Source organism: Cryptotermes secundus, unplaced genomic scaffold (assembly GCF_002891405.2).
Source record: "Cryptotermes secundus unplaced genomic scaffold, Csec_1.0 scaffold594, whole genome shotgun sequence".
Lineage (NCBI taxonomy): Eukaryota > Metazoa > Arthropoda > Insecta > Blattodea > Kalotermitidae > Cryptotermes > Cryptotermes secundus.
The window spans coordinates 793,771-817,435 of NW_019737090.1; the positions used below are offsets into that span (position 1 = coordinate 793,771).

Genomic DNA, 23,665 nt, shown 5'->3' on the forward strand with positions numbered 1-23,665 from the left:
CTCCTCATGATGCAGTTTTCTCCAACCTCCTGTCACTTCATCTCTCTTCAGTCCGAATATTCTCCTCAGCACCCTGTTCTGACACCCTCAGTCTGTGTTGTTTCCTTAATGTCAGAGACGAAGTTTCACACCCATACAGAACCAAAGGCAAAATTATAGTTTTGTATATTCTAATTTTTATGTTTCTAGGCAGCAGACCGGTTCTCACGGTCTCTTCGCTTGCAGATTTCTTCTATTTTTCTTCTACCCTAAAGATGGAGGCGATACGTTCCTCCGAAACGTCGGTTAACACCACATATACACGGTGCCAAATCCCAAAAGACTGCTTTCTTCATAGTGACCGCCGTGAAAGCCTCAAATCTTACAAAATATGGTAAGTTTGGTTGTTCATCTTCCCATCAGAAGATGTTTGAGCAAATTTATGATTGTTACGATGTGGGAAAGTCGTATTTTTGACAATAAGATTTTGGGATGAGGCAACGTTTACTACTCTAACTCCATTGGCATTACTAATTTCATGCAAACTCAGTCCAATCGTTGGTTTGAAAGTGTATTCCCTCCCTACTTTGGCATTGAAATCTCCATGTTGCGTGGGTCCCTTGATACCACGGCATGGCGCGTCCTCAGGTTGCCGATGGAGGATATGGCTTCCAGGTATGGAGGGTAGCTGTGAATATACTGAATAAGCAGTCGCGGACAGCTGACAAGGGGTGGTCCTCCAGCTTGTGGGTTGAGCGTGGGGCTAACAACTCACCGTAAAAAAATAAGCGTGTTATGAAAGATTACAAGAAGCCTCGCTCTTGCCGGATTCCTTTGTTTTACTGACACTATTTTAAGGGCTACGGGATGGACAACCATGGTTCGATTCCCGGTAAGGGAAAGAGACTTTTCTCTACTCCACAGCGTCCAGACCGGTTCTGGAATCAACCAGGCTTCCTAAATAATGGGTACCGGGAGGCCTTTCCTAGGGGGTAAAACGGCCAGGGCGTGAAGCTGACCACTCACCTCCCTCTAGTGCAGTGGTTAAGAATGGTGGAATATAACTCCATTTCCCACTACGTCTTCGTTGCATGGTGCTTAATTATTTAGGTAGAGCAATATGTTTTGCCTCTATCTTTGCCTCCCTGAAGATGAGAATATTCTTAAATGAAAACGCATTCATAGCAGAAACGAATACTAAGAATGTCGTCTTCTGGGATGTGGCGCCGTGTAAATCTTGTGTGAACCGACGTTTCGAACAGCTGCATCCAACTGCTCACGCTGGTTTCTCGCTCGCGGATTTTTCTACCCTGAAGATGGAGGCGATACGTTCCTCCGAAACGCTGGTTAACATAATATCTACACGGCGCCACATCCCAGAAGACGGCATTCTTCATAGTTACCGCCGTGAAAACCTGAAATCTTACAGAAACGAATACTGTCATGTCCCTTAGTAACAACTGCAATGAAATTCATGGTATTCGCTTGTTTCGAATTTTAATCTCGTTGTCATCTTACAAGTCATTTATCAAACATTATACTCAAATAAACAGCAGTGGTACTTTGTATTTGAGTTCAGCAGTGTTGCACACATCACTAATACATGTAAAATACAATTTTATTTTCAAAGGCTGTATCCATTTTAGGTTCTCGAACCGGTGACTAATTTCTTGTATATAACGTCGTGTACTCCGGTAAAGTTAATTACTGTTTCAGAGGAAAATAATACATTACTCTTTAGAGTTGAATTGTACGCCAAGCACACCATCCAATTCTTCCTGTATAGTTAATTGGCGTAGTCTTCAACCCTGTAGATAGAGGCAGAATTTTTCGTAGAAACGTCGGTGTATTTCGGTGACAACACGGCGTTAGATCACAGAAATTTTCAGGTGAAACTAAATAAATTAGGTCTCCATTGCTAGGGCTGACCATGAAATGTAACCATATACATATTTATAATTTAAAGGAAGAAACCCGCTATTCAGATATTAAAACGCGTATAATTTACAAGATTACTCATAGGGACCACAAAAAGTACACACATAACGATTTTATTAAAATCAGATCACTTTACCTTGATCGCTAGGACGAAACAGGATATTGTTTTGTTTACTTTTATACCACTGCGAGAGGTCAGCGACAGGCATCGCCAATGGCCGCAACACTAGCACCTGACAGAAAAATTCCACTTCGACATAACACTGAAGCAACAAACACCAACACTACAACCTAACTTCACGACACTTCTCCGTAAACTACCGCCAAGTTGTTGGAAGCCACGCTCGGCCACGCTCCTGCTCGGACGGTCGACTCGAGTTCAGTCGATTTCCCGACTCGGCGCTTGCGTACTCTCAAGGTCGAGGTTCCCCAAGCCGCTCATAGAAGGCAGTGCTTCTTCACAAGAAACGTATCATTTCTGGTCATGGTAACGATTACATCTGGGCGATGGTAAAGAAAATGAAAGCAGAATGTGTTCTGACATATCAGTAGTTTTGATAAATTAAATAAAACTTAATATCGAAACTTATGTGAGACATGTACAGTCTGGAATAGCTACCCGGAAGTGACCCACTGTCCGCTTCGTCGAGTTTGTGTGTTGTGTCACGCAAGTGCGTTTAAATCATTGAATGTGTCGGAAGTTCCCAACATGATGTTAGAGCTTTCGACTCCCCCGGGGACATCCCGATAGCGTTTAGTGCCTGCAATTAAACGACTAATTACGCGGTTGCATAGAGCATCTGCACTCACGACATCTGCTTTTAGGGAGAAGAGAGTTGAACGAAAGGAATGGAGGATGTGAAAGAAGGGAAGAGAAGAAAGAAAGATTAGTAGTATTTCAGACCACAAAAAAGTCTTACTGTTTCTGTAACACGGAGATACACCTAATCTTGCTGATAAAAGCCAAGTGTACACCCTCATATATTCCTCTAAGATCTGTTATAATATTGTCTTTCCATCTGAGGTAGTTCTTCAAAGTGGGTGCGACTTTCGCGTTTCCTCAATGCGTGCTACATGACACGCCAATCTCATCTTTGGTTTAAGCTCCCCAGAATTATTAGGTAAAGCGTAAAAATATGTAAAGCCATCCCTGTAACAGTGGAAGCCCAAATTGTTGTGAGACGCCGAGGCTCCCACATTTTCTAGACAATTGGCTAACAGATGGCGGTGAGGTTGTCAGCCTTAAGAGCCGATCGCCTTTTATCCCTAAGAAGATTCCTGGTACTCATTTCTGTTAGAGGCTGAGCCGACCTCGAGTCCATAATGTGGCTGGAAGGATTAGGCGAACATAAAATTCCAATGACCTCATCGGAAATCGAACCCGCGACATTCCTGCTTTTAGGATAGTGTCTCAATGTACAATGATGAACATCGTTGGTATGTAATTTTCTCCATCTTCCGTTCTTCTGTCTGGTCTGCTCCCAGTCGTGAGTAGTGTGAAACTATGAATTTATAGACAGTTGGTAAGACATTTTGGACGGGAGATCAGCCTATAGCAAATCCGCTACCTCCAGAACAAAACGGAGGTGGTTTCGAGTTCGATAAACTTGGTCTAGAATCCCCTCATCCCTTAAATTCAGTGACAAATTTGCAAAAACTTAAAGGAAACAAAACTGAAATTATAAGATTTTAATTTTATTACTACTACACCTATGGGGGCACGTTTATCGTAGTTGGGTAAGGCACCTGCTACAAGCCGGAAGGTCGCGGTTTCCATTCCCGATGAAATCATTAAATTTTTCAATTGACTTAAACCATCCAGCCACGTTATAGCCCTGGGGTCGACTCAAACTTTAAGAGAAATGAGTACCAGGAATATTTCTTTGGGGAAAAGGGCGGCCGGCGCATAAGGCTGACAACCTTACCGCCATCTGTGAACCGGTTGTCTAGAGAAAATGTGGGAGCCTCGTCGTCTCAAAACCCTATAGGCCTCCACGGCCTGTTACAGGGATACCTTTACATTTATTACACCTAATGCGTAAATCGTATCAACGTTTAATCCTTTAAAGCTATATATATACCACCTGCCCACAGAGTGTATGTGTGTGATCCCTGTGGTTCTCACAATAAACAGCGACTGTTTCTCTAATCAGCATTAACCGGTTGGGCTCTGTAGCGGTGACGTAATGTTTCCTGTGAGGTACGGACTGAACATACCAAAACTCTGCATTCTGCCCACAGAAAGTGTGTGTGTTCCGTATGGTTCTCACAGTAAACAGCGACTGTTTCCCTAAACAGCAGTAACCGGTTGGGCTCTGTAGCGGAGACGTAATGTTTCCTGTGAGGTACGGACTGAATTTTTATATGTTTGGAGGAAATTCAAATTTTAAAGGGTTAACAGAATAGGCTCATTCACTAACGATGGAATTAGTTCTGATAGTTCAATGAAGCAAATTTTGTGTTCTGTGTGAGTTTTCTTTAAGGCTACCAACTTATAAAAGAATAAATGATATGATAAAAACTCCGTCTCAAGTGCAAACAATATGTTTTGTGTCTTTGATCTTGTTCCCCTACAGTACATGTTTCGGCCTCAGACGGCCATCATCAGGTGTATAACACTCACGTCGCTGTCACACTGCACCCAGCTCAAAATTTAACATTTAAAAACACTTTCCTTGTTATTATCAACTTCACTTCGTTGATAACTGTCTGGTTTGTAGATTATTTTATCTTACACACGTTAATTTTGACTTTGTTGTAATAGCACTATAATAAAATCTTTAGTTCTAATTTTAAAAACCTTTAAAATTCTTTCCTAAATTTTAAAATTTTTAAAATTGTTAGGGTTATTCGCCCTATGTTTAAAGTGCTGCAGCGGCTAGTTCTTGTTACCCCACTGTATAGGTGTTATCTTGTGTAGTCTTTCTGTGTGTGTGCCGCTGCTCAGCTCCATGAGTGTGTGTAGGTGAGTTCTACCATAAAATTTACTGCCCGCTACATGTATATTGTATCATCAATAATGATGCAATGCCTTTGAAGGCATGGAAGGTGCTCCTGAAACAAGATTAAACTGCTGCACATTTGCGAAATAACGAACAGGATTTCAATATATATATATGCCTTTCTTGTGAGAAGATGAAAACGGATCCTTTACTGGAAACATAAAGTTTTGTGTAAATATCCTATGCAAGGAAATAGATACAAGTTTTTCGTAGAAATTTCCGAATGTATTTAAACGTCAGGACGATCTTTTCATGTTGTGACGTCTCACAAAACATTTCCTGAAAGCAAAGAACAATCAAATAAATTCGAATTTTATTTCAGTATTTATTGTAAGTTCTTGAAAGTAACATAACAAAATACAGGATTGCTTTCTAGAACTATGCCGCATTTTATTAGTAACTCGAAGTGGAAAGATGAAATATCTTTGCATTTATCTAAGAAGTATATGTATATATTATTTGGTTTCTTGCATTTATCTGATTGATGCACTACTTCTAGCCTCATTTACGTTAAAACTAAAACTAAACGCACCTCGTGTTGCGAAATAAAAATTTTTCAGAATATTGATATTGGAGTGTAAAACACTTAGACAAGTTTGAAAAGCTGTAATCCGCCCAACGGTACACAGAGAATTCAGTGATGTTCCTTAGACTGCTGCATTCTGAGCCCACATTTGAGTATGTGTACAGTTAACAAATCTCCAAATTTCCTTGGCGTAATTAATATTTATTAATTAATATTTAATTAATTAATTAATATTTATTAATTACTAATCTTGTTATTTTCCGCAGATCTAATATACTGTTTTTAATGTTAATCTCGGATATAGTCGGTGTAGCGATTGGCTACGGGCTGGACTGGTGAAGGGTCTGGGTTCGAGTCCCTGTAGGGACAAGACTTTCTCTTCTCTACGCCGTCCGTAGCTGTTCTGGAACCCACCCGGTCACCTATCCATTTGGTACCTGGAACTTCTTCCCCGAGAGTAAAGAGGCCGGGCCTTAAGTTGACCACTCACCTCCAAATAGTGTCGAGGTCAAGAATACTTGGATCTGTACATTCACTTCCCCATACGCCTTCATGGCGTAGTGCTGAATTAGTTAAGGACAGAGGCTGTACCTTTTAGCTGTTGTAATTACATTAGACATGTTTCCGCCCAATGTACTCACAGTATTCAGAACTCCTTTATGTTTAATCATAGTGGAGGTACTAAAATTCTATGATGCAAAGAGTTTAAGACCCAAAGATGTGCCTCTAAAGCCAGTTTAGCACTGCTCCGATGCATCATTGTCGAGACAGAAGAAATCTCTATTTAGGTTTGTAAGATGCGGCATAGTTCAGTCGGGTACTATAATTCCATCTGTCTTTCAGCGGACATTGGTATGTCTCTCTGCCTTCGAGAGACAAATACCGGTCCTATCCGCTATAAAGCAATAATGCCCACAGCTGTAGCAGAAATGTCTTATTAAACAGCTGACACATCTCTCCAGTTTTGCCAACTTAAAGACCACACATTCCATTCACACTTTTTCTAAAACACGTGTTCTTGCACTCATACAAAAATCCTTCACAATAATGTTTTTGTATTTGGCAGCACTGAACTCTTTTCACATATACAGTGTCTTTTGTTTCTTTGAATTCTACACACACACAATATAATAATGATATTGTTTTATATTATTTTCAGGCAGTGCAGTAGTCTGAAGTCCACTGAGAGGTAAAGTAAACCTTGATGTTGCTTGTAATTACATATTATGTCGTTTAAAATGTAGGTTTAGATGTGACACTTGTTAACTGCTTGTGGTTTTGGTTTTAGTGACGAATACTCAGAAGATAAAATCATGTCTGCTCTATTCCTAGTCCTAACATGAATACTGAACTTCCATTTATAAGGCAATGATTATAATTGGTTGTAGGTCACGGTAGCCGAGCGGTCTAAGTCATGAACTGCCTTCTCTCGCTCGGAAGCCGGGATCGTGAGTTCGAATCCCACATAAGGCATGGATGTTTGGTGTGTGCATGCGTTTATTCTGTGTCTGTGTTGTCCTGTGTTTAGGAAGAGGCCTTTCGACGGGCTGATCACTAGTCCAAAGAGTCCTACGGTCTGTAAAATGATCATGGGACCGAGAAATTAGTCATGCGCTCCAAAGTGGGAGTAAGAGAACAGAGAGAGAGTGGGATAAAAATTATAATTGGTTAGTTCGTGAAGACGAACTTACTTGGTGTCATCCGAGGTTATATTTAAAATCTTTTTTTTTATTGCTAGTGGGGTGGGACTAAGTCCTTTGTACTGCGACCACTTCTGGCCTATTGTACCAGCCCCAGATGATAGGTGAGGGTGATTGTGGAGCAATTGGTGGAATGTAGATTGGCAGGGGAAACCGAAGTACTCGGAGAATACCTGCCCCAGCGCCACTTTGTCCACCACAAATCCCACTTGACCAGACCCGGGATCGAACCCGAAAATATTGTAAATACAAAAAAAAAAAAAAAGGCCTAGGCAATGCCCATCCAGCCGTCCGTAGCACATTCTAAAGGGACTTTACCTTTTATTGGTCTCCAGTGACATCTGCTGAGTATAATGAGATGTTGCATTCCAAGTTCGTTAAAGTGAGGACAGGTGCCGCCACTTGTCCTATAGAGTAGGCAAGGAGACTTTGACGGACAAATGACAAGCGACATCATAGGACGATTTCTGTACTACAGGAGTTCTCAAACTGTGTGTCATATCGCTAACGCCTGGATCTACGGGCTGTGTTCTTGTTCTTTTAAATTACTATCGCAATATCCGACGCGATGTCATAGTTGCTGTTGAAATTGATTTTCACAGCGATAAGAATTTACACTTGATGCTATTTACGTAGTGGATTGTCAATTACGAAGTATGTCCGTCCCTATGTAGGCTATAACCACAGTAATGAAACGTTATGTAACCAGACACACAGATGTTAGACACTTCCCCCATTTTTTTATTGCTAGTGGGGTGGGACTAAGTCCCTTGTACTGCGGTCACTTCTGGCCTATTGTACCAGCCCCAGATGGTAGGTGAGGGTGACCGTGGAGCAATTGGTGGAATGAAGATTGGCAGGGGAAACCGAAGTACTCGGAGAAAACCTGCCCCAGCGCCACTTTGTCCATCACAAATCCCACTTGACCAGACCCGGGATCGAACCCGGGCCGCCGCGGTGGGAAGCTAGCGACTAACCGCTTGAGCTATGGCGCGGCCTTCCCCACTTTACTTTCTCCTATACCTGGTCTAAGGTGTATCAAAAGTTACTACGATGGCGAAAAGAAAATAGATCTTCACATTTTGACGAATTTACATGTTTTCAGCAATCCTGAATAAAAACAATGAAGGATTTGAGATTATCACAGCGATGGTTATAAAATACGGCATATAACGGCGTGTAGTCCGTTGAAAGTCAACTGATATTTCGGAGGGACATATCTTGCTTCGTTTATTCTTCGACCCTAAAGAAGGAAGCAATATGCTCCTCCGAAACATCAGTTGACTTTCAGTTTACTACACAGCCTTATAGCCCAGAAAATAATACTCTTTATAACAACCGCTGTTAGAATCTCAAATCTTACAAGAACAGGTTTCTGGATTGTCGTTTGTCTGTTTGTCTGTCTGTATGTATGTATGTATGTATGTATGTGTGTGTGTGTACGTGAGGACTGCGATCTATATGTGACCATCGCAGACATAATTTCGATTTATTCGAAAACTGATCCAGTTATTTGAAATAATTTCTCATTCATTTATGGAATTTCCCTCAATATAACTTCATAGGTGGTATATTCCGGATATTAACAATAGGCGCACTAGGGCTCTAAAACATGAATTGTGAATTTTCTCGAAAACGGCTTGACCGACATCGGTTACATCTGAAGCAGCTGTACAGGCAAGGGACACAAATAATACTGTGATTGTTGTATGCCTAGTGAATGCTATATATAGTTGTTATGAAATATGTATTTGAGGATGGTAACAGGCTGAAATCCCTCAGGCTTGTATGAAATGATTAAGCCGCATTCTTTCTTTAGCTTTATAATCGGCCACCAGTAATGGCCTACCCGAACAATAATCGATCTCCTTTCCAAGGCAACATAATCAGTGACCACAGCATATGTCAAAATATACGCAATGTATTCGTGCAGCCCATTTTTTTTAAATTATAACCTTTTGTGTAGAATAAAGGATCGCCTCTGTGGGCTACTGGTTAGAGTTTCTGGCTACAGATACAGAGGTCGGGTCCGATATCCGGAGCTACAAGATTTTTCAGAGAACTAGTGGGTCTGGAACGGGGTCCACTCAACCTCGTGAGGAAAATTGAGGAGCTATTTCAAGGAAATAGCGGCTCCGGACTAGAAAACCGAAATTAACAGCCATGGGGATTCGTTGCGCTGACCACGTGACACCCTCTATCCTCTAAAGTTGGCACTAACTTCGCCGACAAGACCCGGTCGCTCGGTCGGTATAGTTCGCGTGCGGACTACAGGCCACGGAGTTCGTTTGTTTTGTGTGGAATAAAGAGCAATAAGTCTGTTTAGTTTTCGAAAAGATGCCGAATCTTGATTAAATTTCTCGTTCATATTCATATCTAGCCAAATATAAACTGATTGAAGTAAGTAAACTGTAAAGGTTTCCCTGTAACAGGCCGTAGAGGCCCATAGGGTTGTGAGATTTACAAATGAAAATTTTAAGTTCAGAACCAGTGCTCTTAGAACTACTTTCTCGATGCTTCTACATATGGTCTAATTTTTTTTAATACGCTTATTGGCGGGTGGAGTCCAACTGGGTCCACTCGGCACGGCGGCCACTGATTGGCCTATTGTAGCCTGCCCCGGGTGATTATGATGATGGAGAATTTGGTGGAATGAAGATTGGCAGGAGAAACCGAAGTACTCGGAGAAGACCCGCCCCAGCGCCACTTTGTCCACCACAAATCCCACTTGACCAGACCCCGGGATCGAACCCGGGTCGCCGCTGTGGGAAGCCAGCGACTAACCGCTTGAGCTGTGGCGCGGCCTACATATGGGTTATTATATGAGATTTTGTCTGCTTACCATAGTTTTCCTTTATTTTTTTTTTTTTGCGATCTATTCAACTGAGAAGTTTGTTCATTAAACCTCAGTGTGTGTGTATCACAATCTCGGAAACATAACGATCAAGAAAACGGCAACAGATATTTTGAGTTGTCTTCCTGAATCTGTGAATCAAGAATGTTTCCTCTAGATGCATATATATACACATTTCATGTACATTCGCAGTGCGTCCATTTGGTATAATCGAAGACATGAACTCCAGCTCTTGAAGCTGTGTTTCTGTTTGATAACGGCTTCAGGAAGTTCTTCAGTAGCACAACACTCACTCCTTACAGCCGAGCCCTGCAGACCAGTTACAGATACCGCCAATGGGATCAAATGATAATTGTCTGGGACAAGTATATTCCCACCCTAGAAGTTCACCATTTTCCATCTTGGCACACGAGATAAATTTCTTACAAGAGAAAGGATGTGGGAAATTTCCACGGTCTAGGCATTCAATATAACCGTCGGAATGAATCTTAACTTTCCCTGAAATAGGCGCCACATCCAAGATCCCTTCTTCGTCGTCATAGTATTCATAATCTATAACAGGTAGCGGTCGGGGTTTTGGCGTTCTAGCATGCGTATCTGTCTCGAAGACGGGGGCTGCCGTGGTCTTTGAGAAAGGACGCGGCTTGAGGGAGACGCTACCAGGTAGACTCCTTGGAGATGGTGACGGTGATGGTGGGGGTTCCTCGCTGGCGAACACTGCAGACCCTCGACGAGGAAACAGACGAGACGCGGCAGGTGTTGAACTTGTCGTTGATGATGATCTCGCTGTTGTGAGGCTTGTACCTGAATGGAGCAAGAAAAATTGTATCATCTGTCGGTCCATTATCATAAATTCCATGCCAGATATTTGCATGCTAGGGAAGAACCGGTTGCCAACTGTCTTCAAGTGACCGGTGATGGTCACAGAAACTTCCGACCGTTTAGTGACGCCATATACAGCTGATTTATTAATTGTGGTTTGTCCCTAAATTTCATATATCGCCTCTGTGGTCTAGTGGTCAGAGTTCCTGGCTACAGATCCAGAGGTCCGGGTTCGATTCCCGGCTCTACCAGATTTTCTGAGAAGTAGTGGGTCTGAAACGGGGTCCATTCAACCTCGTGAGGAACTGAGGAGGTATTTCGAGGAAACAGTGGCTCCGGTCTAGAAAACCGAGTTTAACGGTCGTGGGGATCCGTTGCGCTGACCACGCGACACCCTCTATGCGCTAAAAGTTGACACTATCTTCGCCGACAAGCGGCGGTCGCTCGGTCGGTATAGTTCTGTTGCGAACTAAGACCACGGAGTTTGCTTTTTTTGTCCTAAATTTTGTAACATTTGGCGAGGAACTTAGTTTAGACGCACTGGAAGAATGCTCGTCAGATAATCCAACTGCAGAATTAAGCAAATCTACAAATATCTGTTTAACGATGTTGGCAGTATTGAGACTAAATAGCATCGATGATGCTCGTGCGATAATGAATGAACGTGGAGTAGTTGTTGGAATGTAAATTGGTAGGGAAAACCGAAGTACTCCGGGAAAACCAGTCCCATTGCCACTTTTTTCATCATAAATCCCACACAACGTGACTTGGGATCGAACCTGGCCTAACGAAGTGGGAGCCGAAACAATTTTTTTTATAAACAATGCCAAGTAAATTGATCGGAAATAGAATTGTTATTATGACAGGTCCCTCATATTCCTGTTTGCATCGGCATGAATATTAAACAAAGAGACCGGACGATTCATGCTCACACTTGGAGGGAACTGACAATTTTTTTTCAAAAAGTATAGTCACTTAAAAACACATGCGAAAGCGTCCATTAGGTTATTATTGAATAGAGTGCCTCACTTGTTTTCTAATTTGGTAACAAATGACAATCTCCGTATTACGAAACAACAAGAAATGAAGGGTTACTAGTGATGCTTATGAATCATGTCTCCCCCCCCCCCCCCTAAAAATTATAAGATAATTTTCAACACTGCTGCCCATCTATGCTATTAAGAAATCCTAGGAGACCAGCCGAACTACACATCTTCAAGTATGATGTGGAGTACTGGAGTATGTACTGGGATACCGTAGTTGGTATAGCGATTGACCGAGGGATCGTGGTTCGAGGCCCGGTAGGGCTAAGAATTTCCACTTCGCCACGTCGAGACCGGCTTTGGGGTCCACCCAACCTCCTATCCAATGGGTCCCGAGGGCTTCTCCCCGTGGGTAAAACGGACGGGACCTTAAACTGATCACTCACTTCCATCTAATGCGGAGGTCAAGAATTGTTGAGCAATACCTCCACTGTCCCATACAGGCGAACCTCTACTTGCGAGCAATTCGTGTTTACGAACATTGCACGAACTAATAAATTGCGATTCACTGTTCGTTTAAGGAACACAGATCCCCACGCTCACGAATATTTTATCAAATTTAATGACGAAAAGTATAAATTCAGCTTACGAACGTTCAACTTCTCTTATTGCTAGTGGGGTGGGACTAAGTCTATTGTACTGCGGCCACTTCTGGCCTATTGTACCAGCCCCAGATGATAGGTGAGGGTGATTGTGGAGCAATTGGTGGAATGAAGATTGGCAGGGGAAACCGAAGTACTCGGAGAAAACCTGCCCCAGCGCCACTTTTTCCACCACAAATCCCACTTGACCAGACCAGGGATCGAACCCGGGCTGCCGCGGTGGGAAGCCAGGGTCTAACCGCTTGAGCTATGGCGCGGCCATAACATTCAACTTATTAACACGTATCAAAGAACACATGTTCGTAGGTTGGGGTTCGCCTGTACATATTCATAGCTCGACGCTTAATTAATTAAGCATAAAGACACATCTACTTCTGCTTCTTTACCTGCGTTATGACAGGAATTTACATTCCTTTATTAAATATGAATGACGGAACTTACGTGTACTTTTGACTACTTCCGGTGTGGGCTGAGTCGTGGGAGGCACCGTCGCTAGGTTGTGGATGGCGACCACTGCTGAGTTTGCGAGGTCCGGAAGCTTGGTGGTCGTCAGTTCCGCTTCCGCCTCTGCTTCTGTGAATTTATGCTCTTTGGACTCCATGAGCTCTATGTCACTTTGAGTCTCCTCGGGGGCGCCGCTTGTGGGTAACGTCGTCACTGCTACCGGCCTCGTGGTCACTGGGGGCGCCGTTGTTGTGGTGCGGCGTCTTGGAAAACTGAATTTCCTTACCCGTCCACCAGAACCGTCTAGAACAGTGGTTCCAGAACCTTTATTCTGAAGTTACTTCGATGTACGTAAAAAATGTTTATTCTCCCCCCCCCCCAGGCTATAACAGCAACGTCAGTGATGGGTTAACAAATTCGAAAATTACTCGATATATATATATAATAGCCAAATTCCGTTTGTCCGTCTGTCCCATCGTGTTCGTTAAATCAACTAGGAGCCAACCAGTACCTTTAAGTATTCACTGAAATTTGCGGTTTAGTGATCAATACTGTAGCTTAATGTTCTGGAGGTCATGAGATCGACTCTCGGACAGGACACCGGCTATTCCGACTGAGATAATTTGTGTTTTTCTTTCGTTCTCTTAGGAGAGTTGTTCCTAGCTTGTTCCTTAGAATAAGCCACGACTGCTTTCTTTCATACCTATCCTAACCATTTACAGACATCTTCTCGTTCGACAATTTGTAAACTTTGTAACTGATACAGTATCATTAAATAAATGAGGAAGTAATTCTTAATTAGTGAATATTTCCCTGCCTCCCTAAACGTTTCCACGCCAATCACGGCAGCCGAGCGGTCTAAGGCATTCACTGTCTTCGCTTGCTCGGAATCCGGGATCGTGGGTTTGAATCCCACTCAGTGCATGGATATTCAGTGTTTGTGTACAGGTAGAAACCTTGCAACGAGCCGATCACCCGCCCAAGGAGTCCTACCGAATATCTAAGATCTAGTAAACCGAAGTGAAACGGAGACTTTCACGGAGGTAGGCCAAGGCCCAAATTGGGGGCTGTAGCGCTAAAGAAAAAAAATCATTTCCAGTTCGCTGTATATTTTGCTGTGATTCACTTTGAAGCCTCTGGAGGGGTACAGTGTCGCTAAACAGACTACGAGCTACCGAGCGGCGGTTACCTTTGTCCGTTGGGGCGTTGTTAGAAGCGTCTGAAGACTTAACTTCAGAGGCCGTAGCATCGCTGTCTGCCGTTCTGTTGGCGGACGGACCGTACTTTCTGCGCCTTACCAGTCTGGCTCCGGGCTTACGGCGCTCCTGCTCAGGACCTGTGGAAGACGCAGGTGTCTCCGTCGTGGTGGTAGTGGTAGACGTCGTGGAGCGCAGACGAACTCTGTTAGGATTATACAACGCCCCCGTTGGACGTCGAAAATTCCGCGCCGTCGTTGTGACCACCTAGTGAAACAAAACAAGATCGTATTTGTTACTCTGTGTTATCAAGCCGTAGAAGAGTTCTTGCATAATTTGATTCGATAATACAAAACGTGTGTAATTCTGTGGAACAGCCCGTTGAATTCCGTGGATAATAAGAGAATATGCAACTTGTGAAAAAGAAAATGCGAATAAGATTGAAGAATTCTATCTTCTGGGATATAACGATATTTAGCTCGTTGAAAGTCAACCGACGTTTCAGAGGAATACGTCGAAGAACAAGAAAAGCAAGACACTAGCGTGAAACATGGTGGGAAACACAGCTTTCACGATGGTTTCTTTCTTGACATTTAATTTGACCCTGAAAATGGAGGCGACAGGTTCCCCCGAAGCGTCGCTTGGCTTTCAGCGAATTACATGATGTTATATTCTAGAAGACAAAATTATTCATAACCACCTCTGTGAGAATCTTAAATCCTACGACTAAGATTGTCTTGTATAAAATCTATGTTGTCTCTCGTCTTGTCTCCGGCCTTGTTATCTTGTTCCTGTAATGCTTAAAACGAACTGTGTTTCGTTGCTAGGCTTCAGTATCCATGTTAATTCATAAAGCCATCACCACAGCGTAAATAACAGAAAATAATGACATGTAACATTCTTTAGTTTTTGGAATGTGAATTAATGATGATGATAATTAATTGCTTGTTTCTTGCAGTTTGTTGTGTTTTATGTAGATCGTAAGATTCTAAAATGTCATGTTACTGTTTTATACAACATACAATTGCTTCAGAGTTTATGAAATTGTCATTATAAATAAGATAATTAATTATTTAAGTTTATTTAAAAAAACCGGGCTAAGAACAAGTGTTTCAACCAGTGTTTTATATATTTTATAGAACTTACGGCCCCCCACTATAATAAGTGGCATCATCACATTTTCTATTTACACGTCTTCACAGGCAAAACTCAGGTAACCGATTAATGCGTGTATATTAATTACACATGATGTGGAGGATAGTACGAACTTTGTCTCGATTAGTTTTATTTTGCTTTAGTCCATTACGAGATTCTCTTCATTAAATAACCAGAGGAAGTTAACAGATGAAATGAGAAGCCTTATTTTCTCCTCATAGAAGAGTTCCTTTTTTAGCCGTGATTATCTCAGAATAGTCAGTAGATTGTAGTTACAAATGTCTGTCTTATGTGTTAAAGTCGTCTCATGTGATAAGTACATTTCAACATTATTCTTATGCTTATGATATGAGCACATAGACGCTGAATTATGTGTATTCACATATACATATGAGTATATATATGTATATGTATATGAGTACATATAACATTACCTGAAAATTCTTTAAACTAAAACATAACATGCAAATGCATTTTAGATCCAATATGAACTGAACACGCTAAAACATGGAGGGCAAATGACAATGTTAGTAGCAAGGATATAAAGTTACACCAAACACCTACACTAGATTGAACATGGAATTAATTGGCAATGATATTTCTTAATGAGGTGCATCTGTTATAGTTCAAGAAACTCGTTATGACTCAGGAAATGCAGCGAGTTTAGAATTCCAGAAATAAAATCAATCACAGATGTGGAAAATAAGACTACTTGTGAGTTTCCATAGTTGGAAATAAGCCCATTTGTTTAATTAGCATATATAGGAACAGTGGAGATAGTCCATCGTCAACTGAGCCGTTCATTCTGTCCGTAAGTATCGTGCTGTGTTCGAAGGAGTACGCCAGCTGAGTTCAGTCCAACCATTTGTCCAGTCCTCCCTTGATTCAGTGTTAAAGACAAGGTCTATTGTATAAGCTACGATAGAGAAGAGGACAGAAGGACAAGAATTGATGCCATTCCTGTTAGCGCAAAAACAAACAAGTTATTTCTACGGTTGTTATTATTCCTTCGGCCCAGCATTCGCTCACTGTGGTTGCAAGCTGTTAGCATTCTGCTTGTGGGCAGCATCGTTAGTTTGCAGGGCGTGTATTTGCGAGTATCCTACCTCACTCAGCACTTGAGGTCCCTCTGTTGTGCTACTAGGCCGTTTCCTTCTTCCCAGATGTCTTGTCTTGCCCTCGGGGTTAGCAGAACCCTGTTTGTTCTTGTCTGTGGCTGCTGTTGAACCTAAAGTTTGCTCATCTGCTGGATCTGCTGTGAAATCAACACTGGTAATAAAATATTTTTTAGGATTCTGTCTCGTTGAAGCATTTGAAGAATTCACATGGGATATTCCCTCACCGTGGCCTTCGGTTTGGAAGTCTACTGAAGAAGTTAGGGAAGTGTCATAATCTTCAGAACGTGGCCCCGAAGAATCTGAGGGAGGATAAATAGAGTTTCTTCCTTCATTTTCCGTTGCATAGCCACTACCGTCAGTATTCAAGTCACTGTTTTCGACAGTAGTTAGTTCAGAATCGTAGGAGGATTTTTCATAATTGTTTGAAGGGTTATGCGCTGTCAGGTTGTCGTCATCGCTGTTGCCCCTGTCACTGAAAGATTCGCTTTTCTTGATTGGAGCTGCTATACTGTTGGGATCATTTAAAACAGATATCTTCACCACGTGTTTCCCTTCTCTGTCCACAGTGGTAACGAACTCACCGATTGAGCTGGGGGTTCTGATTTCGTAGTCTTCTCTTCCGAGCAATGCCGCTGTGGCGAATGGAGTAACTGCATTCTCCTCAGGAGTACTGCTGGAAATATTCCTGCCTGCATTCAAGTCTGACACCTGAATGTCATTATGCACTTCATTTCCAGAAAGCACCTTCCTCTCACGAGCTGATTCTTCTAGTGTGTTCCCATTTTGTGCTGGCTGAGGACGTCTACGTCTTTTCTTAATTCGCACCCTGTCACTCCCCGCTGCCCCACTCTTATCTGATGCCGAACTACTGGCTTTGGTGGAAGATGGTGTTACAGATTCTGTATTTGCAAGTGTTGACGAAGGACTAGACGTCATTTCCTTTGCTTGTGGATCTCCTTCCTCTGTGGCGTTTTCTGTACTATTTAAATCAGAAGTTAAATGTAAAAGAAGTTCTGAATATGGGGAAGTGTTACGTAAAGGAAACGACCCCGTTCTATGGGAATGTCTAATGGTGCTCACTTCGATATGATCTGAAAGTTCTGATTTCAAGTTTGATTCGGTTGAATTACTTATATACCTATGATTCTCTTCGGGATCAAACACTGACTTAGGCTCTGAGATGAATGTATCTACACCCTGTGTGCTTGATTTAATGCTGTCAGAGGAATCAGGCATATTTGGGTCCGTGGAAAGAACTGAAAACAATTTATCCGTGTCTTTCAGTTTTTTGGCACCTGTTGACAAAGTTCCGTTCTCATCTCTCAGTGTTGTTGCACTTGTTAGGTTTGATGTTTCTGTTGTTGGCTTCTGGGTTGTTCCCCTTCTTCTGTTTCCTCTCTTTGGAATGAAACCAACTGTTTTGTTGGCAATATTTTCAGTTACCAGAACAATGTTTTCACCTCCGGTATTTTGTAACGGATTTATCAATTCATCTGGATTTGTTGACGTGGAAGTTGGAACATCCGGTCGTGGTCTTCTTCGTTGGCCTCTTTTTGGGATAAACGTTCTTCTGTGCCCATTATTTTGATCAGCACTAACAGCTCCATGTTTCGCACTCGAGTCATCTGGATCTGGCAACACCCTCGCTTCTTCATCGGCTACTGTCGTCGATGTTGGCCGATATGGACGAGGTCTTTTCCGTTGCCCTCTTCTGTTTTGGGAAATCGTTGATGGAGTACTTGAAGCTATTGCCTCGGCAGATTTAGTCGAGAATGTAGGCCTGATTCTTCGTCTCCTAAAGTCATCTATTCCCGGTTTCCTGCCTGAATTCGGACGCCTTCTATTATTAAGTGGACCAACAGAACTAGCCTCGTCAACCGAATCGGTTTGTTTCGAAGTAACGTTTGAAAGTATCTGTTCAGTAACCGGCGGTGTATCTGTGCTAAAAGTGTCCAGACTAGAGCTACTAGTGGTGGGAGGATTGTGAGATTTTACAGAGAGAATTTCATCCTGAACATCTATGGCATTTTCAAGGTGCGTCGTTTCTTCTAAAGAGATTGGAGGTGTGGAAAAACTAGCGAATATCTCTCGTGACATGTCAGTCGTGTAGTTAGCAGCTGGAGCAACGGTTAGGCTGCCACCAACAGCCGTAACATTTTTCATTTGAGTCACTTGGCTTAATTTATCCGTTGCTTTATCTGACTTTCCCTGAGAAAATATTCGTTCTGTAGTTTCGTTTCCGGACATTGCCCGTGTAGTCCCAAGTGACATCTCTTCTTTCAAGGTAACAAGTGTTATTCTGTTAACTTCCATTACCTTTTCTAGTTTCGGCTTGCCCTGTATTGTCAACGAAATCGTGTTTTTTTCCGCTAAACTCTTAGTCGTGGATTCCGGTTGAACGGGAATTGCCAATGATGTAGTTTTGTGAAGTATCGTTTCTTCAGTTGGAACTATTGAATGCCTGTTGTATACCAAAGGACCAGGATACACCGTTTGTCCTCTCAGAGCAGCTAAAGCTATATAAGGAACTCTATTGACAGCAATTATTTGACGTTCTGTAGTACCGGACTCTGTTACTGAAGTAACAATTCTCGTTAATGTAGGAGTAAACCTCGTAGTTGTTGGCGGAGGAATTGTGTCTGGAATTGATGGGACTTGAGGGGTTGCTTCTCTGAAATTTACAGGTGTCGTTGTTGGAGGAGGAGTTGTTTCGACATTAGAATCGATGTTTGTTTCCGGTGACCGATTTCCATTAGATTGGATGTCAGTGCTACGCAACGTACCGTCTCGTTTTCTGTAAATTGAATCATTATCTTCGTGTTTTTGATTATTTGTTTCCAGCTTTTCAGTTGTAGGAATATCCGAATAATCGGAAACTGTGCCACCACTACGCAGGGGAATATCTGTATATTTGGAATGATATCTGTCAGGTGTTATGGTAAACATTGTGTCTTCAGGAATGGCGGTGCCAGGTACAGGTCGAGCTACAGAAGGTTCAGTAAGTTGGGAAATTTTAAGGTCATTGTTATGATTTATATTTCGTCTTCTAGTAATGCTATTGACTTGAATGTGTGGGAGTGGTTCTTGAAGAGGTGACACTGGCGCTCTATCGAGTTCTGTTTGTGGCGTCGTGCTGTGACGACGCCTTCCAATGCTCGTCACGTCTACATACTGCGGGTATATGCCTATGACAGATTCTGACGGTTTGTGCCTGAATCCTCTTGCACTCACCTTCTGATCAGGTTCCGCAGTGGTAGTCTCGTGACCCCCATTCCTGCTAACTTTCCTGTATCCTGTCGGCTTTTCTGTGGCAAGTGTTTTGACCGGTGTCACAATCTGGACCCTTGTTTCAGGCTCTCTCTCAGTTGTGGTCGTATATACCGGTCTGATTTCTGTTGTAATGTCTTGAACATCGGCATCTCTTGCGGTGTCGTCTACTTCCGGTTCTGATACTGGCTTCCTTGATCGCTGAATGGTGATATACCTGAGGAAAAAATAGGAATTGCAATTAAATTAATGCAACGGAAATTGCTTGATAAGTATATTTATGAACGTACCCGCCTTTGTGGTCTAGTGGCCAGAGTTCCTGACTATAGATCCAGAGGTCAGGGTTCGATTCCCGGCGATACTAGATTTTCTGAGAAGTAGTGGGTCTAGAATGGGGTTTACTCAGCCTCGTGAAGATAATCGAGGAGCTATTTCAAGAAAATAGCGGCTCCGGTTTAGACAACCGAGATTAACGGCCATGGGGATCCGTTGCGCTGACCACGCGACACCCTCTATCCGCTAAAGTTGGCACTAACTTCGCCGACGAGCGGCGGTCGCTCGGTCGGTATAGTTCTCTTGCGGTCTAAAACCACGGAGTTTTTTTTTGTTCCATACATATAAACGTCTAAAGCTTGCAGATATATTTGTGTAGAAGTCATCGTTGTTAGTAACTACTAAAAGGGTCGCCACAAGGAAATTAGAAGTACTTATTTTATCCGGCATTGCAGACTTCCGCTTTGCCGAGAACAAATTTCTATTTATGATTGCCTGCATTGTACATTGAAATCGTGATTGTATATATGAGACAGATTAGAGGCTGCATTTAAAAAGGGAACTCTGGTATTTCATATGTTGTGCCAATTTGTTTTTGAGATCATTCTGAAAATAATAATTGGCGGCAGATATATTTTCTGAATATAATATTATCCCTCAAGAAAACAATAACAGTACACGACATTTACCGAATTCAGTTAACCGTTGCCTTTGTTTGATGTCACCGTTTTCAAAGGAAAAGGCAGTGAAGCGTCCAGGCAGTGAGAAAATAACCGGGACGCCTCTCTGGACCACCCTACATAGACTATGACCCTCATAATATGAGCTGGGATAGCTCAGTCGGTATAGAAACTGGCTTCGGGTTGGACGGCCGAGGGGTCGGATTTCGAGTCCCGGTAGAGGGAAGATTTTCTCCTCTCCACGTCTTCCAGACAGATTCTATGACCCACTCAACCTCCTGCCCGGGGCTCTTTCCTTGGGGGTTAAAGCGGCTGAGGCGTGAAGCTGACCACTCACCTGAAACTAGTGCCGAGGTCAAGAATACGTGGATCTCTACATCCATTCCCCCACACGTGGTCATGCGTAGTGATCAGTTAGTTCAGCACAGGGACAACTTTACCTGTTTACCCTCATGCGTGTCCGTGTCTCACCTTGGGGTTGTTATGTCGGCGGCAGCAGAGGAGAGGGGTCGCGCCCGTCGTATTGTTACGTACTCTACGGGGTTGCTCTGCGATTTTGCATCTTCACGTCCTTCTCTCTCGTCCTCCGGAAGCAGCACGTCCTCTTCTTCATCTTCCTCTTCTTCGTCTTCCAAGTCCTCTGGTTCAGGAGTTGCAGGTCTTTAAGAAATTATGTTGTCGTTACAGTAAATCTGTGTGGATTGTGTCGAACTTGCAACAAGCATACTTACCGACTAGTTCGCGTAGCCGTAACATTACAGATTTGTATTTGCGAGGTGTTCGGTTCGAATCTCGACACTGAATATCGTGAATTAATATTTTTCGCGGCTATCTCCAGCCCTTCCAAGCAAATTAGACGACAGTATTACATTAGGTCATTGCCGTTTCCTTCCAGATCCTTTCAAAATAATTAGTCGTCAGTCAACCTATCTTTCGATGCTATGTATTAGTGATACTGGCAGTGTCATACAGCAGAGCACAACAAAACAATCTTGCTTTATTGTCGCGCCTAATTTATACGATATATGTAAAGTGAACGCATGAAAGGGATGTCTAGACTGTTCGTCTTTATCTGTTTCCATCTGTTCGCAAGTGCCTTCTTCGAAACCACTAAACTGACTTCGATTAGATTTTATATTAAAAGACTGCAAGGCGAAATTAGCTCTGTATACGTAATGTACGCTTCATGTAAAGCCAAAACTTGATTTCATAATTTTTGGTATTATACAAGGGAGTCAGTAAATAGGTCAAACATGGAAATAAACAGCTGTAATAGACGCAATAGGTTTTCTATGTGTATCACTAGGTAACAACACAGTCCAGCTTCATGACAGTCTAGGTAGCAGACGCGCATGCGCATGTTCAGAGGCTGGTTTCAGTAGGTAAAATGGCGACCGTCCTTGAGGTTTGTACTACCGAAGAGCATCATTTTGTTGGACTCGATGTAAATTGTATTCGTAAAGAAATATTTTGTTTTCGGTGGGAAGTTTTGTCGCATAAGGCGGTCCACAACTGGGTGGTAAACGTTTCGCTGATGACGAAGAAGTTGAAACGGAGGTGAGAAAGTTGCTGAGACAACAGTCACAAAGACTTCTCTACTGCGAGTTTCGACGTACTGGTAAAGCGATGGGACAAGTGTTGGTGCAAAATATGTCGAGAAATAAATGTTTATTTGCACGTTCAAGTATCACATGTTTTACCTTTTACATCCATTTATGATCGATTCACTGTCTCTCCCTCGTAGCAAACTTCGCCTTTATGACAATATAGGAGTGGTATATGCTTTGTATGCCGAAGGTTCTGGGTCCGATTCTCGTCTGGGAATCTGGCAATACTGAATAAGGATTTTGTGGTTTCCTGTGTCTCTCCAGACAAATGCCAAGAAAGAGCCCTATGACAGGTTAGGTTCGCATACTTTCATATTATTCTCAGTTCATTATCATCCTTTTATTCGATGCTGTATCAATTATGAAGATCAGAAAACGTTCTTAAATACACTGAGAAAGGAAACGAAGATAAGGAACAAAACGAAGAGGGGGAAGTAAATATATAAACAGAAATATGGGGAGAAAATATAACTATTATGTTACTCTCAGTCTGTCTGCACTCGTATGGGTTTATATCTTGTTTTTGTACATGACTGAATTGGATAATAATAGACACGGATTACTTAACGAGAGAGACCGATATTTTGTATCCAAAAAGGGAATTCTGATGTAAAGCTTCAGCCTTTACTTACATAATTACTTACTTACTTACTCATGGAGCTGAGTCCTTCTGGAGGAGCCGCCAATTCTGCAGTTACTCAGTAATTTTCCAACATTTTATGGAACCGAAGCGTTCATTACCGTGTTCACAAGAGCCCTCCAGTGGTCCCTATCATGAGCCAGATTAATCCCATCCACACCATCCCATCCTATCTCTCTAAGATCCATTTTAATATTGTCCATTCAACTACGCCTTGGTCTTTCCAGTGGTCTCTTTTCCTCTGGTTTTCCAACCAATATCCTATATGCATTCCTCGTCTCTCTAATTCGTGCTACATGCCCTGCCCACCTCATCTTCCTCGACTTGATCGTTCTAATTATACTTGGAGAAGAGTAAGCTCCTAATTCCAGCCTTTATTTAGGATATAAGAAATGTGTAGCTTATGGAGCGCACGCTTGCAGCTTACCTGTCCCTCTTAATCGTGACGTATTGTGGCTTTTCTCTTCGGACCGCCTTCACTTCTTCTAGACCTTCCAGACCTTCGTTCTGTGGTTTCACTGGTCGGTTTCTGTACAAGGACGTGTATCTGCAATGTGAACAGAAAGTGATGGCCCAGAAATGCTCAGTCGTGGCAGGCTCGGTTTGTAAACGTGTTCGTATATAGGGCCGCTTTGAAATAGCACGTACTTCAAGTTGCTAAGCGCCGAATTATTTAATCCTTAAAACATGGTTGTATTGGAGAAAATTTGGGGAATTATTTATGAGAAGGTGGATCGTAATTCCCAGGGGAATCTTATGGGAAATATTTGTGGATATGACACTGAACTTCGAAAAAAATTAGGCTCCGCATAAAAATAT

General features: G+C 42.5%; 2 protein-coding genes across 5 annotated transcripts in view; both read right to left on the bottom strand.

Annotated features, from left to right (window-relative positions):
* The window catches only part of LOC111870121 (protein halfway), an 82,231-nt gene extending 79,968 nt beyond the window's left edge, over positions 1-2,263 (bottom strand). The window contains exon 1 of one of the 3 annotated variants that reach the window (XM_023862146.2): positions 2,054-2,263. The gene's annotated coding sequence lies outside the window, so the exon portion shown is untranslated. The remainder of the gene's footprint in view (positions 1-2,053) is intronic. The other 2 variants (XM_023862145.2, XM_023862147.2) reach the window with 2 other exon arrangements.
* A 7,630-nt stretch (positions 2,264-9,893) lies between these two features.
* Positions 9,894-23,665, bottom strand: part of LOC111870122 (mucin-12) — a 90,503-nt gene continuing 76,731 nt past the window's right edge. The window contains exons 14-19 of one of the 2 annotated variants that reach the window (XM_023862148.2): positions 23,274-23,393; positions 21,071-21,259; positions 16,368-19,863; positions 14,100-14,373; positions 12,908-13,213; positions 9,894-10,803 (exon numbers count right to left, since the gene is read on the bottom strand). In XM_023862148.2, the coding sequence (XP_023717916.1) occupies positions 10,289-10,803; positions 12,908-13,213; positions 14,100-14,373; positions 16,368-19,863; positions 21,071-21,259; positions 23,274-23,393 (4,900 nt within the window). In that variant the 3' untranslated portion in view covers positions 9,894-10,288. The remainder of the gene's footprint in view (positions 10,804-12,907; positions 13,214-14,099; positions 14,374-16,367; positions 19,864-21,070; positions 21,260-23,273; positions 23,394-23,665) is intronic. The other variant, XM_023862149.2, reaches the window with a different exon arrangement.